At 43.7% G+C, this 15,022-nt stretch overlaps 1 protein-coding gene across 1 annotated transcript in view; it reads left to right on the top strand.

The window, feature by feature from the left end:
- The window catches only part of FBXW8 (F-box and WD repeat domain containing 8), a gene marked incomplete at its 5' end in the record, with an annotated part of 53,985 nt that overhangs the window by 24,195 nt on the left and 14,768 nt on the right, over positions 1–15,022 (top strand). Inside the window, 3 exons of the mRNA XM_082491665.1 lie at positions 980–1,137; positions 9,749–9,945; positions 11,841–12,050. Coding sequence (XP_082347791.1) covers positions 980–1,137; positions 9,749–9,945; positions 11,841–12,050 — 565 coding nt within the window. The remainder of the gene's footprint in view (positions 1–979; positions 1,138–9,748; positions 9,946–11,840; positions 12,051–15,022) is intronic.

The raw sequence follows: 15,022 nt of genomic DNA, 5'->3' as shown, positions 1-15,022 counted from the left end.
GGCAGAGAAAGATATCTGAGACGGCTTGATGGCGTTAATTGTCACAGTTCTGTCAAAACGTGTCTTAAATAATTGTTGAACTGTTCCAAATCACTATTGAATTGTATTCTCTGACCAGTCGTAGAGGGACCTTCTCCTCTACTTTGCATGCAGTGTTTTTTTGTCTTTAGTAGAATGTTGTGTGCCCCAGCATAGATGGCACAGAACAGTTTCTGTGTTGCTTGCTGTGTTACAACCTTCGTTCGGTTGGATATATTCAGTATTATCTGAGAAGTTTAGTTCTATTTTTTTATGATCTCATTGGCAAGCTAGAGTTTGATGTTAAACTATAGGTTTTCTGGTGTTTCAGTGAGAGCGCCTTCTGCAAAGAAGGCAGCACTGCCTTAGTTCTAAAAATGACACTTAATTGTATTAATTAATTGTGTTAAGTCTTCGGAGATGTAGGCAAATTTGATCCATTGATGAGGAATTAAGAAGTTTCTTTCTAAAAAGAGCACTAGGTTGGATGAATGTATGCGTGTGAGTGCTTGTATGTATGTACATAAATGCTCTCGTTAAACAGTCTGTCTTTGGCACAACCGCAATCACAAATTTTTAAGGACCGAAAGGAAACAGTTTGAAGTTTTGCCATGATGTAATTTAGACTCATTACTGATTACCTTTTCCCCTTGAGCCCGGCTCTGCTTGCATTCTAGTCGTAAAGCTAATATCGATAGATGGTAACCTGTGGTAGCTCAGCCGTGGTGTTCTTGTAGCTCCAATTTACCTGCCTGTCTTAGCAGATTTGATGCTACAATAAGTAAATGGGAATAAAATGAGCAAAGTTGATGTGCTTGTACACAGTGTGTAAGCAGGAGGAAAATCCGTCTAGGAGCTCTAAATGGTGTTAGGTTTTAAGACGCTTTTTGTTTCTTCCTCCCTTCTCCTGCAGCTACCTCTTTTCAGATGTTTTGGGATGAATAATAGCCTTCTTTTCCAGATATACATCGGGAGAAGTGAGGTTGTGGGACACTCGCACCTGGGACTACACAGCCCCCATCCTGGAACCAGTGCACGGTCCTGGTGATGCTGGACCTCAGCCACGTGTCTCCTTTGTGAGGATAAACAGCTCTCTGGCTGTAGCAGCTTATGAGGACGGTAAGTAACCACAACTCTCCTCCCTATTAAAAAAAAAAAAAAAAAAGGCTTTACAAAAATGAAGCAGCTGTGCTCAGCTTTTTGTGTGTCTGTAATCCCGTATATACACACACACGCGCACACACACTTGCTTTTATGTGAGAAAGTTGGCCAATAACCCTAAATGCATTAGGAGGCATTGGAACGTAGCACCCATTAAAACTGATGTTTAATTCCTACTGGAACTGCTACACAAAGCTTGAGTGCCAGGCTGTAGTCCAGCCAAACTATCTTAAGCAAATAACTTGTTTTGCTATAAAAATATTAAATATTCTTCCACCAGCCTTTGCCTCTGTCCAAAACTCCCTCGGGGTGCTGGGAAGCTTTGTTATGGGAATACTGGTAAACTTGCATGTCTGATTAATCTGCGTCCTCTCTTGCTCTTGGCATGGTGTATGGGTGCACATTTCCTTAACTGAAGTATTGATTTGCAACAGTGGGTTATTATGTACTTTGATATAAAGAAATAATAACTGTGACCTAATATTTAATGAAACACTAATAAAATCCTGGTTATATGCATTGTTTTAAATGTACTTACATGTTTATGTAATGGGCAACAAGAGCCAGAAACCAACCGTACATCTACTGGACGTGGGAACAGCAATTAAAAAAGTGAGGTTTGGACAGTGCTAGTCAATTGGGATCCTAAGCCGAGTTGCTCAGGCAGAACTCTGCTCCTATCGTCTTTCTTTAAAATGTATGATTTGACACTTAAACCTCTCCTCGGGTATGAATAAAGAGTGTTTTTAAAGTTAGAGCGCTCTGTACGCATACAGTCTTTGATCCTGGCATTTCTGCATGTGAAAACAGAACCGAAGATGGGTAATCCAAACAAAATCTCTAATCCATATATTTTATTCTAGAAATAAATTAAATGCTTTATATGTGAAAACAACTGTTTTAAGACAATCAACATTCTTAGCTGTTTTTTTAGCGTGGATCATACTAGAGCGGTTTTCTGTGGCTAAAAATTGTTGATAGGCAACGTTTTCTGAATACAGCAAGTTTGGTATTACAGAATACTCATTAATAGTATTTCCTCGAGTCATAGGAAATTATAACACGGTGATAGTTTTAAGTGTTGGCTTCTTGTCCAGTGTGCCAAACAATGACTAGCAGAGGGTCTTTGTTTGTTTTCTAGTCTCCCACTGACTAATCTAATAATTTGTGTAGGGTTTTTTTTATGCTGTCGTATTCCTTGTTGTCAGTCCTGTGTGTGCTGTGACTAAACTAGTTTGCATAAAGCTCGGTGTCTTTTATTCTTTGGGGTAGAAATTTTAATGGGCTCTGTGATATGGCAGTTACTCTGATTTGAGAAGCCTGGTCAGAATAGATTAGTTCCTATGTGAGTAGGGAATTCTAAAGACTGACTTTAGAAATGTTTACTAACTGGAATCTGAAAGTGTATATTTACAGTTTGGTGGAGAGAATTATTTTAAACTTGGGAAGGGAGAGGACGACTTTGAAGATTATGTCTTTGATTGTTCTTTGTTGTACTTTTCCAGCTCCCTTTTCTCTTTGTTTGTAAGTTTGACTAACACAGAGAAACCATCTGCTAGTGTTGGAGGTGGTGCTGTCAGGCAAAGAGTCTAGACTTCTCTGTCGAATCCCTGGCTAGCAGACTCGTTCAGATAACATCAGTTTCTCCCAGTTCAACAGAGCTCACGCAGCGATGTCCTTGGCATCCGATCACAGGGAAGAGCTAACAGGCGGATTCTGCTCGCGCCGTGCCTGCCTCGCAGCGCTGTTTTGCTGGTTCCGTAGTAGCGAACGCTTCCCAAGGCGTATGAAATATAGCAAGGAGAAAGATTTGTCTTACTGGGATGCCTGCATCCGAAGTGAATTGTAACTCTGTGACGGCACTGAAGAAAAATTGAATTGTGACTTCTGGTGAATGTTTCCGACGGTGTCAGCCTCTGAGAAACAAGCTGCAAGGAGAGGGAAATGAGAGAAAAATGTATGGGGAGAAAATGAAGTTCCCTCCGCCCATGCCAGTGCTCAGTGGGGGCACTGTATGTACACCTGGGGCAACGGGACTTGGCAACTTGATCCACAGTTGTGATTTTTGAATTCCAACCCACTGGCCTCATATTTCTTCTGCCTTGTTTCCTATTGTCAGCACTGGCAGTCCTCCAGTTTGATTTTACCACTAATTGTGTTGCACGTTACCGAACTGAAATGAATCAAATCAAAATGCTTTTCCTGGAGCATTAGATAAAGCAGGCGAGGGTTCTGGGTAATGAGCAGATGCTGCTAATGCAGGGACAGGAGAGGCCTTGCCAGGACTCCATCTGCTCCATGCTTGCCTGACTTTGGCTGTGAGCCACAGCTTTTGGGAAACAGCAGTCTACTTTAGCCATTGCTTCCCCCCCAGCCCTCCAGAGTCTCATAGTTTGACTTGAAAACAATGTCCTGCAACAAGAGAACATACTTGTGGTTTGTGTGGTGTTTTTTTTTGTTTTCTTTTCTTTTTTTTTTTTTTAAATGCTGTACTTCATACTCATGTAGGCATGGCGGGGAGATGCCGTGCTGTCCCTGTTCATGGTAGTGCGGTGAGACCTGTTGGGAAGACTTAGTGGTGCTTCACAAGTTGCAGAGTAGCAACTTGGAGCAAAGAAAGGTGGTTTCTGCAGGGATCAGAAGTGCTCTTGCTTGTTGGCAGGCTCCAGGAAGGGAATTTTGGCAGCATGACTTTCTGGGACTGGAAATCTGCTGTCTTGTCCGTTCTGGTGCCCGTAAAGCTGCTTGTGGGTATTGTCCCTTCTGTACCCTCTTTGCAAAGACGGACATGGAGTAACGCGTTTGGTGCCTTCCCCTAAGTGCCAGGACATGCCGTAAGATAGCAAGAGCAGGGAAACAGGCTGGCTCGAATAAAGGAAAAAGCTTTTGAAGAGAACTGCGTGTGGGAGGCAGCAGTATATTTATTTCCATCAGATATGTACAGGTGGCTGTGGGTGCAAAACTCTTGGTTTGGGTAAATGGTGTGTTATTTCACATCACGGTCAGGGAAGTCGTCGTCTTGAGTCCTCAGCTGGGAACGAAATACAGACCTTCGTGTCTGGCCTTTTCTGAGGGGACTGTACAGGGATGGCGTCATTCGGAAATCTCTATGAGAAGAGCGGTGGAGATAAAACCTGACAAAGTTTGGTGGAAACCGATGTGGTAATGGTAAGGTAAAGGCATGACTCTCGTCACTGAGGTCTAGCCTCTCGCTGTTTAGTTCGGTAAGTAGCTTGCTATACCTGCTGAAAGTTGAGAGACAGCATTGCAGTGACAAAATGTAAAATTTTAGTTAATAAACACCAAGCATCTACTAGGGTCAAGTTGGCTGTGTGGTGTTTCTCCAACTAGAAATGTTTTTGGGAGAAACTCAAAATTCAAGATGAGCAGCTTTGAGACTTCAGACTGGCACTCATTTCCACCTGTGTGTTTAGTTAACTCTGTACTTTGTAGAAGTATGATGTTACCTGAAAATTATAAAGAAATAAATTCATGTTCCCAGCTTAGAAGAAAAGGTTACATGTAAGAAGTGTTTTCAAAAGGTGAAACAGAATTTTTTGTTTAAATCAAGATAGGGAGCGGCAGGACTGTGACCCACAAACAGGAAAAATGTCACGTGGATGATGTGAATTGAGCAGCTTCTGGCTTCCCACCCAGCTGTGTTTAGAGGCTGAAGTGAGCGAGCATGAAAACCACGAGCATGTCCATATTCATGCAAGATCCTGCACTTGGGTTGGGGCAATCCCCAGCACAAACCCAGGCTGGGTGGAGAACGGCTGGAGAGCAGCCCTGAGGAGAAGGACCTGGGGGTGGTGGTGGGTGAGAAGCTCACCAGGAGCCGGCAATGCGCGCTGGCAGCCCAGAGAGCCCCCAGCACCCCGGGCTGCATCCCCCGCAGCGTGGCCAGCAGGGCCAGGGGGGGATTGTGCCCCTCTGCTGCGCTCTGCTCTGGGGAGACCCCCCCGCAGTGCTGCCTCCGGCTCGGGGGGTCCCCCCAGCAGAAGGACACGGAGCTGTTGGAGCGGGGCCAGAGGAGGCCCCGGAGATGCTGGGAGGGCTGGAGCGGAGAGGCTGGGAGAGGTGGGGGGGTTCAGCCTGGAGAAGAGAAGGCTCCGGGGAGACCTTAGAGCCCCTTCCAGTGCCTAAAGGGGCTCCAGGAGAGCTGGGGAGGGACTCTTGATCAGGCACGGGAGCGATGGGACGAGGGGGAATGGCTTCAAACTGAAAGAGGGGAGATTTGGATGAGATAAGAGGAAGAAATTCTCTCCTGTGAGGGTGGTGAGCCCCTGGCGCAGATTGCCCAGAGCAGCTGTGGCTGCCCCATCCCTGGAGGTGTTCAAGGCCAGGTTGGACAGGGCTTGGAGCAACCTGGGCTGGTGGGAGATGTCCCTGCCCGTGGCTGGGGGGTGGAACGAGATGATCTTCAAGGTCCCTTCCAACCCAAACCATTCTATGATTCCCTGCTCTAGCAATATACAAAATTCTGTCTTTGCTTTTTTTTTTTTTTTTTTTTGCGGATAATGCACACATAGATTGCTCTACATCTTCTCTAAAGCTGGCAGCAACTGCTAGCCGTACCGTCTTAAACATGGAAGAGCTGATGTAATGGGTCATTAGGATCTGAGCGCAGGATCTTCTGCACCAAAACACAGCCCTCCCTCGGCGTAGCCCACGGGTTCGCCCTTAGCAGGGAGCACTGGCGGGCAGCTGCCCTCTGCTGCGGCCAGCTCTTAGAAGGAGCTCTGACATGCGGTATTACGCTGGCGAACGCAGCCAGTATAACATTTACAAATGTGATTTAACAATTTTTGCCCTGTGTTTATGCTGCCTTTCTCTCTTACAGGGTGACAGTATAGGAAAAGAGATACTTCCCCTCCCCCCCCCCCCCCCCCCCCCCCCCCGACAAAAGTGTTGCCCTCTATACCAGAGAGAAACCTATGTGAAAGCAGATGTAAAAATGACTTCTTGCTTTTATAGGATGTCTTTTGTGCTCCCAGCTGCAAAGAGGGGGATGTACTAGAGACGGGCACTCTTAATAGAGAGCAGCTTCCAGCCATTCACCTTCGATATAGCAAGAGATGCGTCAGACCGGCTGATGCTTACGAAAATCGGAGTGCGGTCAGGATCAGCAGTGCACTGTGTAAGGCACAATAGTCTCGTAGTTAAATGTTTTATCCAAATCCCTTACGGTCCCGAGGGAATCGCAATAAACGGACCTGTCACCAGGCCGCGTTTCAGAAATATATTGGGTTAGAAGTTAAAAACTGAAATTCTTTGTACAATCTGGGCCGAAGTGATAAACAAGAAGACTGGTACAATGACTGTAATGTCAAGTGTCTGCAGTTATACCGTCTTCATCAACTTCTTGCGCTTAACTTGTCTCCTCGAGCCAAGATCAAACACAAGCAAGCTCTAAAGTCTAAATTGATTTGAGGAGTTATTGTTAGAGTTCAATTGGAATAATCACAATTGTGGTGCAGATTTTGGCATGCTGTGAAAGTATTGCCGATAATTTTGATTTAATGACTTTCTAACACTTTTAAGATTACAGTATTAAAAAAAGAAAAAAAGATACTGTATGCTTCCAACCTTAACTTGACCTTACCGAAGATACCGCTTTGGAAATGAAGTACTGGTCACTGCTGGAGACAGGAAGATAGACTGTGTAAAGTAGTGATCTCATCTGCACTGGTAAATCTTACGCCTAATTTTTTTTTTTTTATGTTGCCATACTAATAACTTTAACTTTAATGGTGGCTTTTTTTTTTTTTTTCTCTTACACAAACATGATTGACTGTTGCAAAGGCTTGCACGCTAATAAATACATTTTGCTGTTTCTGCAATAGAATACAGAATATTCTGACTAGCGCTTTCAGACCTAGTAGTAGCTTTACCTCTTGATAAATACAGCGGAGTGTTTGCTTTTTCGATGTAAAACTTGATAACGTTTTCCTGCTGTCACACATGAATGCATGGACCTCTTTTGACGATAGGGCATTTTCACAGAAGGTCCGTGCACGCAGCGATTGAAGTTTCCGATGATGGAGTACGTACACACGGAATCATACACTCTTTTGGAGGAAGGGAGAAGCAAGGGGGATGAGCAGTCCTTTTGCGAGCAAATTGTGGTTTGTCCTAATGAAAGAAAATAGTATTTCTCTTGCTCTTTACGCTCCTTTTCAACTCCTTTTTACTCCTGATGTTGTGCTTCATTAAACAGATGTTAACTTGTGACCTTACAAGTCACTTGTGGTTTTGATACTGCCAGGGATGTTTTCACCACCATATTGTGCATCAGGTGTTGCACACTCCGTATTTGCCTGATAAAATTTTTAGTTATTTTGAACAGATTTTGCTACTGAACATCTGGTTAAGAAAAAAAAAAAGTACCCGTCTCAAGCTGATTGTACTATTGCATGGGCCGTTTTCGCCGTCTTCTCTTTTTGTGATGTTTGAGATGCAGTAATTATAATACTGGCTTTGTTGCCCAAGTTTGGAAGCAGAACTGTGAATTCTGGGTTCCCCAGTTTGCTCGTGTGGTCAGAAGAAGGTTGTTTGACTTGAATATTTTTTTTATTATTTGGAAGAACTTTATTGCATTAAATACACAGTGTTAAAAACAGTGAAATGCTCATCACAAAGATGTGTAAACAAAAGACTTCACTGAAAGCAAATCAGCTTCCTATTCCCCTTCATAAAAGTGGTCTTTAATTGGGATAAACGTTCTGGGGGGAAAAAAAAAAAAAGTTGAAAATACTCCTGCCCGCAGGAGCTTGGCAGCAATATTCATCGTCTGATGAAAAAGTCCAGTTCTGACATCCGCGATCCGATATCGCTACGATCTTTTATCGTTGCTTGTTTGTTTGTTTGCTTGCTTGTTTAAATGAGCCGTCCTGGAGGTGGGACTTCACCCCTTCCCTTTGTTTTAGTTTGGAGCCGAGGGCTCGCTGTGCAGGCACAGCAATGCCGCTGCTGCTGCGCCTTGGCGTGGGGCAGACCCGGCTGCGGAGGGAATTGTAGCCTGTGCCGTCCATTTGTATTTGTTAACTGGTTTTAAGCGTAAGTGTGTGTGATGTGAGCTAGCGTTCTGTTTTTCAAAACCAGTTCAGCAGTTATTTACCTTTTAAGCAATTAACATAATTACCATTATGCTAAGAAGTAATTTTGGGAAGTTCTGCTCTGAGCCCTTATGACTCCATCGGGACAGTTTTAGTCGGGACTTATCTTTTTGATGGAAGCCTAATTGCAGTTTTGGCTTTGTGTAAACAAACAGAGGCGGCTAATTGTTTAGGCAAATAGCAGATTAATTTAAATATGCATCCCTAATAAAACAAAAATGGTCCCCATTATGGTACTCATTCCCATGGCAAGGAATATAAATATTCAGTGGGAGTGCCATTAGACAGGGATCTTAAGGATTATCTGCATTATTTCACATTGCTAGCACTTTCCAGATACCAAATAATCTTTACAAAAGCGAACATAAATCAATTTAAACTCATTTAGATACCATTTCACTATGTGCAGTTTCATTACCACACTCTTGCTTCACCTCCTTTGGGACGCGGGAGGAGTGTTTGCAAACTGGCATTGGTGCCCGTCCACAGCTGTCTGTCAGAGCTTTTATGTCTCCTTTTGAAGGAATAGCTACCATTAATCATTTCATCATTAATGGCCGTGCTCAAGCAGAAGGAAGGCTTCTCCAGCCCTGTCTGTCACGTCTGAAGATTGCTTCTCCCTTAATTCAGTGCAAAGGTGGCCCAGAAGTCTCCAATCCCGTCTGGCCCTTCTGTTCTGTAATACACTCCTGATGGCTTCAGGTTGCTCTTCTTCAGATTATTGCTTTAATGTACCATGCTTTTAACTAGAGTATCGGTGATCTATGCCGGGAAAAAATGCAATTGCAAACGTATTGTCTTTTGACTTACACTCCTGTATTCTATGGGATTTGTGTTCTTCAGCATTTTGAACTCTGCTTCATTTTCTGTTTTTTTTTTTTTTCCCCGAGTGTCGGGATTAGGAGCTTCGCTGCTGGTTGCAAACTGTTCAGAGTGGTATTAAAATCCATGACCCGATTGCTGTTTGTGTAGAGCTTCAGATTCTTCGCTTTAAAACTTTTCTGTGTGCAGCAGAGCGACTTAAATTTGAGTGGGGGTTCCTCCTCGCTTTTTTTTTTTTTTTGTGGTAATTGAGGGCAAGTATGTAGTAGAACAAGAATTTCCCTATCTGTTGAAGTCTGATCCTCTCCAGACGTGGAAATGTGAGAGAAGTCAAGCAGTCTTCCTCAAGGGAGGTACCAATGTTATCTGAAAGTCAAAAATTAGGAATTACTTACAGAGGGCATCGGAGCCTCTAATGCCAGAGCACAGCATTTTTGGAAAGTGTCCTCTGAACCTGTTACGTGGTGCTATGCTGCGTCCTGAAGGTCTGGTTTCCTGCCCTACCGTCTCTTTTCTGGATATTAACTTTTTCCGTTAGAATGCTTTTAAGCTTACACCTAAACCGATCTTTTAAAGTCTTGTTAAATTCTAAGGTAAAGCATGGCGTTTATGTGGTTTTTTGTGCACAGGAACCGTCAGTGTGTGGAGCCTGATGTTCGGGCGGGAGCCGATCCATCGTTACCAGCACAACCAGAGGATACAGGCTTTAGCTCTTGGTTCAGAGGGTGCAACGGTAGCAACAGCATCCGGCTTCGAGGTCAAAGTGGAAAGCCCTAATGACAGAGGATTCTGGCAAACTACGGAAACATTTGAAATCCAGAAATTGGTGAGTCTCCAGGCTACTCAGCTTTATTCCGGGAGCTCCCGATCCACTAATTAGCTTTGGTACAGTTAAGAGGGATCTTGTAAAAATCTTACGAGAGTGTTGCCTGAACTAGGTAACAGCATTACGAGCTAGAGGCTATGATTTTGGAGCAGGTTAATGGATGAGCCTTTCAGCGCTGAAGAGCAAGGGTGAAATGCTGGCTTTAGCTACAAGTGAAAATTAATAGAAGTCCATATGGTGCAGGAGGTTGGCTGTTTTTAATTATTTTTTGTCAACATTAAACTAAGTTGGCTCATTCTGTAAATCAGTTTTCTCGCGTAGAATTGGAGCTAAAACTCAAGGTCTCATTCCAGATCAACGCTATCTGATTAATTCTGAGGCAGGATATTGCAGACGAGCTAATAGTATCACTTGCGAAGCTGTAACTAGTTGTGCAGCTTCTTTGGGTTGCACCTTCTGTCACTGAAGTTTTGAGACTATTTTAATTAAAAATCAAAAGCTGTTCCATTCTCTGAAGTTTTATTATGTCTCAGAATATGAGCTTTTTTTTGTTGTTGTTGAAAGGGTAAGGAAGTGCGTAGGAATAAATTGAGTGTTGCAGCTTCGCTCCTATAGCAGGAAGCTGCTGCGCAGCTAATGGGTATGAAGTTGTGATTTAAACCGCTCCTGATTAATCCCCTTTTTCAAAGCTAAGTCAGTCTTACAATATTTAAATGTTTGGGGATTTTGTTTATTTTTAAGAGGTTTCTCGATAAAAATGTTAAAACGCCACCACCTGCTCTGTTCTATGTGGATCCATTTTACTCTTGCGTCTTGCTTGCTGTGAAATGTCGCTTTGCCACATGTGACAGACACTCAGGACACCACGTTCTCTTCTAAGGCTGGGTTAGAAATCAGCTGTGCTGTTAACAGGTTTAAACCCTTCCCGTGGTGAGACTTTACAACAGCGTCTTGGGGTTGTTCAGCCTTGAGAAGAGAAGGCTCCGGGGAGACCTTAGAGCCCCTTCCAGTCCCTAAAGGGGCTCCAGGAGAGCTGGGGAGGGACTCCTGATTGGGGGGGGAGCGATGGGACGAGGGGGAATGGCTTCAAACTGAAAGAGGGGAGATTTGGATGAGATAAGAGGAAGAAATTCTCTCCTGTGCGGGCGGTGAGCCCCTGGCGCAGGTTGCCCCGAGAAGCTGTGGCTGCCCCATCCCTGGAGGTGTTCAAGGCCGGGTTGGACGGGGCTTGGAGCAAGCTGGGCTGGTGGGAGGTGTCCCTGCCCGTGGCAGGGGGGTGGAACGAGATGATCTTCAAGGTTCCTTCCAACCTAAACCATTCTATGAGTCTGTAATGATTCTATGAAATGGGAAAAGCAATGTCATTCTGGTCTTGTGACAGAAGGTAGGGGAGCTGATACTTGGGCTGTCCTAGAGTCACACGATGACTTTTCTGTTAACTTAGGGTATATATACATGATTGCAGCAGCAACTATTCCATGTTAGTTGCATGAATGTGTTGCCTCTTCTGGAGCACCGTACTCACATTCTAGACACTTTTTTTGCTTTGTGTTCTTTAACCATATGGCTTTCTGTTCTTCATCTGAATGAGTCCATTAAGTCTCGCTCCTTTCTTTAACATCACATTTTGGTGTGTTCTGTTATAATGTGTTCTCTTTAGTTTAACTGGGCTCGTTCTAAAGACTGTGAGCTAGATTTCATCATAGGAGCTAAACTTGCAAAAGCTCAGAAATAAGATGGATACTTGGTCTTTGTCTGAAATTAATCCATAATTGGGATGATTCAAGATAGCTGATAACTATCAGCTATCAGTAGTTTGCTCAGTTTAGCGTGTGGCAGTAGTGATGTAAAAGAGTTTTTGGCTGTAATAACAATAAAAAGTCTGCTTCTTTTAGGTCAACTTCCTTAATCTGGTTCCAGATGTTACGGGGAGTCCAGTGACAGTAGCAGCTGCAGAAGACATTGTCTATCTCCTGAAAGCAGAAGATCCTGGCAAAATTCTCCATTCTGTCTATGGTCAGCCTGTCACGTGTCTCGATGTGTCTGCTCACGAAGCAGCCTTTGGGGTCAAAACCTTTGGCTGGTTATTGAATGAGCCCAACCAGGTATTTAATTATTTTTGGCTTTGGTAAGATTTTTACACCTTCATAATTAACAAAGGAAAAAAGATCTCATGCTACTGGCCATTTCTTTCCCTGCTAGTCAGCTTTTGACAGGAAAGACATTCTTTTAAGGCAATAATCTGATGATTGTATTAGTGTTCTTCTAGTGGGCTGAAGTAAGGGATTATTGTTCAGCTAACTGGGTTCACTACTGGGTTCACGTTACTTTGCGTTCTCTGCTCCTCAGCGAGTCCCAGCTCTCTCAGCTGGATGCTTCATCAGTGGTCCTCTAGGGGGAACTCGTCTCAAAAAGAAAAAAAAAACAACAAACACATAAAAACTAAAAAACCCGGTAGACAATCCCTGCCCCAAAAAGCTGAAACATCCCTTAACCTTTCTGATAAGGACATCCTGAGCAGCGTATCAAGCCTTGTACATGTAGATGTGCAGCCTTAGGAGGATGCTTCCATTTTTTGTGCACTTGAGTGTTTGAACTAAGTTCCGTACGATTTGGTGAGGATGGTGTGACTGTTGTATTGAAGGAAGCTGAATGATAATCATAGGTTTGAAGCCCCGTGTGTCACGGTCTGCTTCTTTTGTCAGTAGCAGGGTAGATCCGAACCAGACTGGTTTTGTAACCCTGCTGAAGACTCATGGTGGAGGCGTGCTTCTAATGCAGCTCTTCTCGAACTCCTCTCCTTGCAGAAGGGGCTATTTTGGGCTTGAAAACCCAAATAGGTAGCATAAATAATTGTATTTTGGGGGGCTTAGAATCCTACCAGAGATCCCAGGTAGCCTGGGATGCTCACAGATCACAGCCCCGCTCACTCCGGGGCAGGGACCAAGCTGCAGAAAGACCTGTTTCCACATGCTTTGAGAAGAGTTTCTGTCTCTTTCCTGCACCTTCCCTAACTTTTACGCTCCCTAATTTCATTCCATTTCTTGTGGTTATACTTCAGGCATGTGATAGGCTATCAGCAAAGAGGGAAGGAGAGTGCTTCAGGCAGGTGGAGAAAGAAGCAGGAGGAGAGCACCCAGATGAAAGGAGCTGTGGTTTGCAGGGTAAAAATGCAGCGTTTTCTTTGGCAAGCGACTAGAACAGGAAAGCTTTATTTAGGACTACCTCTGTGTTAGGAATAAATGTGTCCAGCTGCATCTAATTTCCCCTTAAAATTCACGTTCACCGGGGAAATGCTGAGGCCACCATAAATACCTCTAGGGTTGAAAGATGCTGCGAGGCCATGCTGTCTTTATTAATTCCTTTGCTGTTCTAATCCAATTCTTTTCCCTACAGAGGTGGGAGGTTAGAAGGTAAGATTGCCTCATTCGGGGGGCATTACATCGGTGATCGCCTTTGTGCCTCGTAAAGGAACAGAGAAATCTACTTAGGCCCCCGAGCATCACTCTGTAAAGCCGGACATATTTCCTAATTTAGTTCTGAACTATTTGGCATTTGATGGCAGATCGTATTAAGCAGTGCATCAGCGCGCATCCTAATCAGGGAGATGGGACTGAAGTCGTCCAGACGGCTGGGGTGTGTTTGACAAGGACGCTTGCTTGGCATTGCCGCACCAGCTGACATCACGCCGGAAATTAATTACTAATGTCTATTATGATAATTATTTGCCTCGCGCAGACGTGAAGGGACTTCGCATTGGCTGATTACACTGGTCACAAGTTGACAATCTGTCTTTAGGAGAGCTTTCGATCTCAGAAACGTAATGAGGAAGAATTCCAGCCCTGCTCGCGGCTGGCTGTGTTGCTGTAGTGGGAAAGCTGTGTTTCTTCTCACTTTGGGGTTTTCTTTGTTTTGCCTGAGGGAGATATATATATATATATATTTTTTTTTTTTTTTTTTTTGCTTAGTGTAAGCTCACAATCCTAATGCCACTGACTAAGTAACCTGCTTTCTGATGAAAATAGAGTAAGGGAAACCGGCTTTTTCTCTCTCTATTTTTTTAATCATTGTCTAATTTTAACCAAATTTGACAGCAGAGTGGAGATCTGAGGCATAAATTTTGTAGAAACTTTTATGTCGGAAAAGAGAAAAACATCAAATCTGTGGCATAGACTTGCCTACTGTAGATGACAGACATCCGTGCAGGAGGGAGGGGAGAGTATAAATACTTCAACTGTGAGAAGTTCAACTTTCGTTTCATTAAGCATCAGACAACTCAAGTATGGTACTGTTTCTTGAAACTTAGTCTGTTTAGTGCTCCTGGAGCTCTTTGTTTTACGTGAAGCTAAGAGAAATATCTGGTAAGGGTTACTTCAGCTGTATTAACTCAACGTGGAACATTCTGTTTTTTTAAAAATCCAAATCCTTGAAATAATGAGATCTGTGTTCCCATCTAGGCTCGTACGCGGGTAATAATATAGACCAGATAATGAACCGCAGGGAAAACCCTAACCCTGGCTTTCCCCTTCAACCTGAAGCGGTGCTCGGGACATCCAGTGGACATGCCTTGAAGGATGGTGTCTAGCGAATAACATATTACTCTGTGTCATGCGGTTTGGAGACCCGTGATTTCGACGCGGCAGCAGCATTACAAAATCTTGGCATTCACACGTTTGAATTTGGGGTTTGAGCATGGTATGTAAAGCTAAATCCACAGATTTAAACTAGAGCTGGCTCTGGCCCTCTTCATGTCATGATATAAACCTCTTAAACAGGTGGCACTGTAACTGTCAGGATGAACATCATCTGGTTTCTGATGCAATTATCTCACTGATTGTGGGATCTGACTGAAGCTTTTCTCACAGTTGGTATATTTATAAGCTTCCCTGAATGGACCGTCTGGTCTCCTACTGCAGCTTCAGGTGAGCTCTGTTCTGCTTGTGGATTCTTCCTGTGAAATTTATAGATGCTTTATTCTCTTGGGGTGGGGAGAAAAACCTAAACCCAACTTTTTCCTGCATTTAAAATTTAGTTGAAAATTTTTAACTTACTCAACAGCGATAGAAGATAATCAACA

This window comes from Vanellus vanellus, assembly GCF_965231255.1.
Source record: "Vanellus vanellus genome assembly, chromosome: 16".
NCBI lineage: Eukaryota > Metazoa > Chordata > Aves > Charadriiformes > Charadriidae > Vanellus > Vanellus vanellus.
Note: the sequence above shows the minus strand (reverse complement) of the source record. Positions and strands in the feature narration are given on the sequence as shown.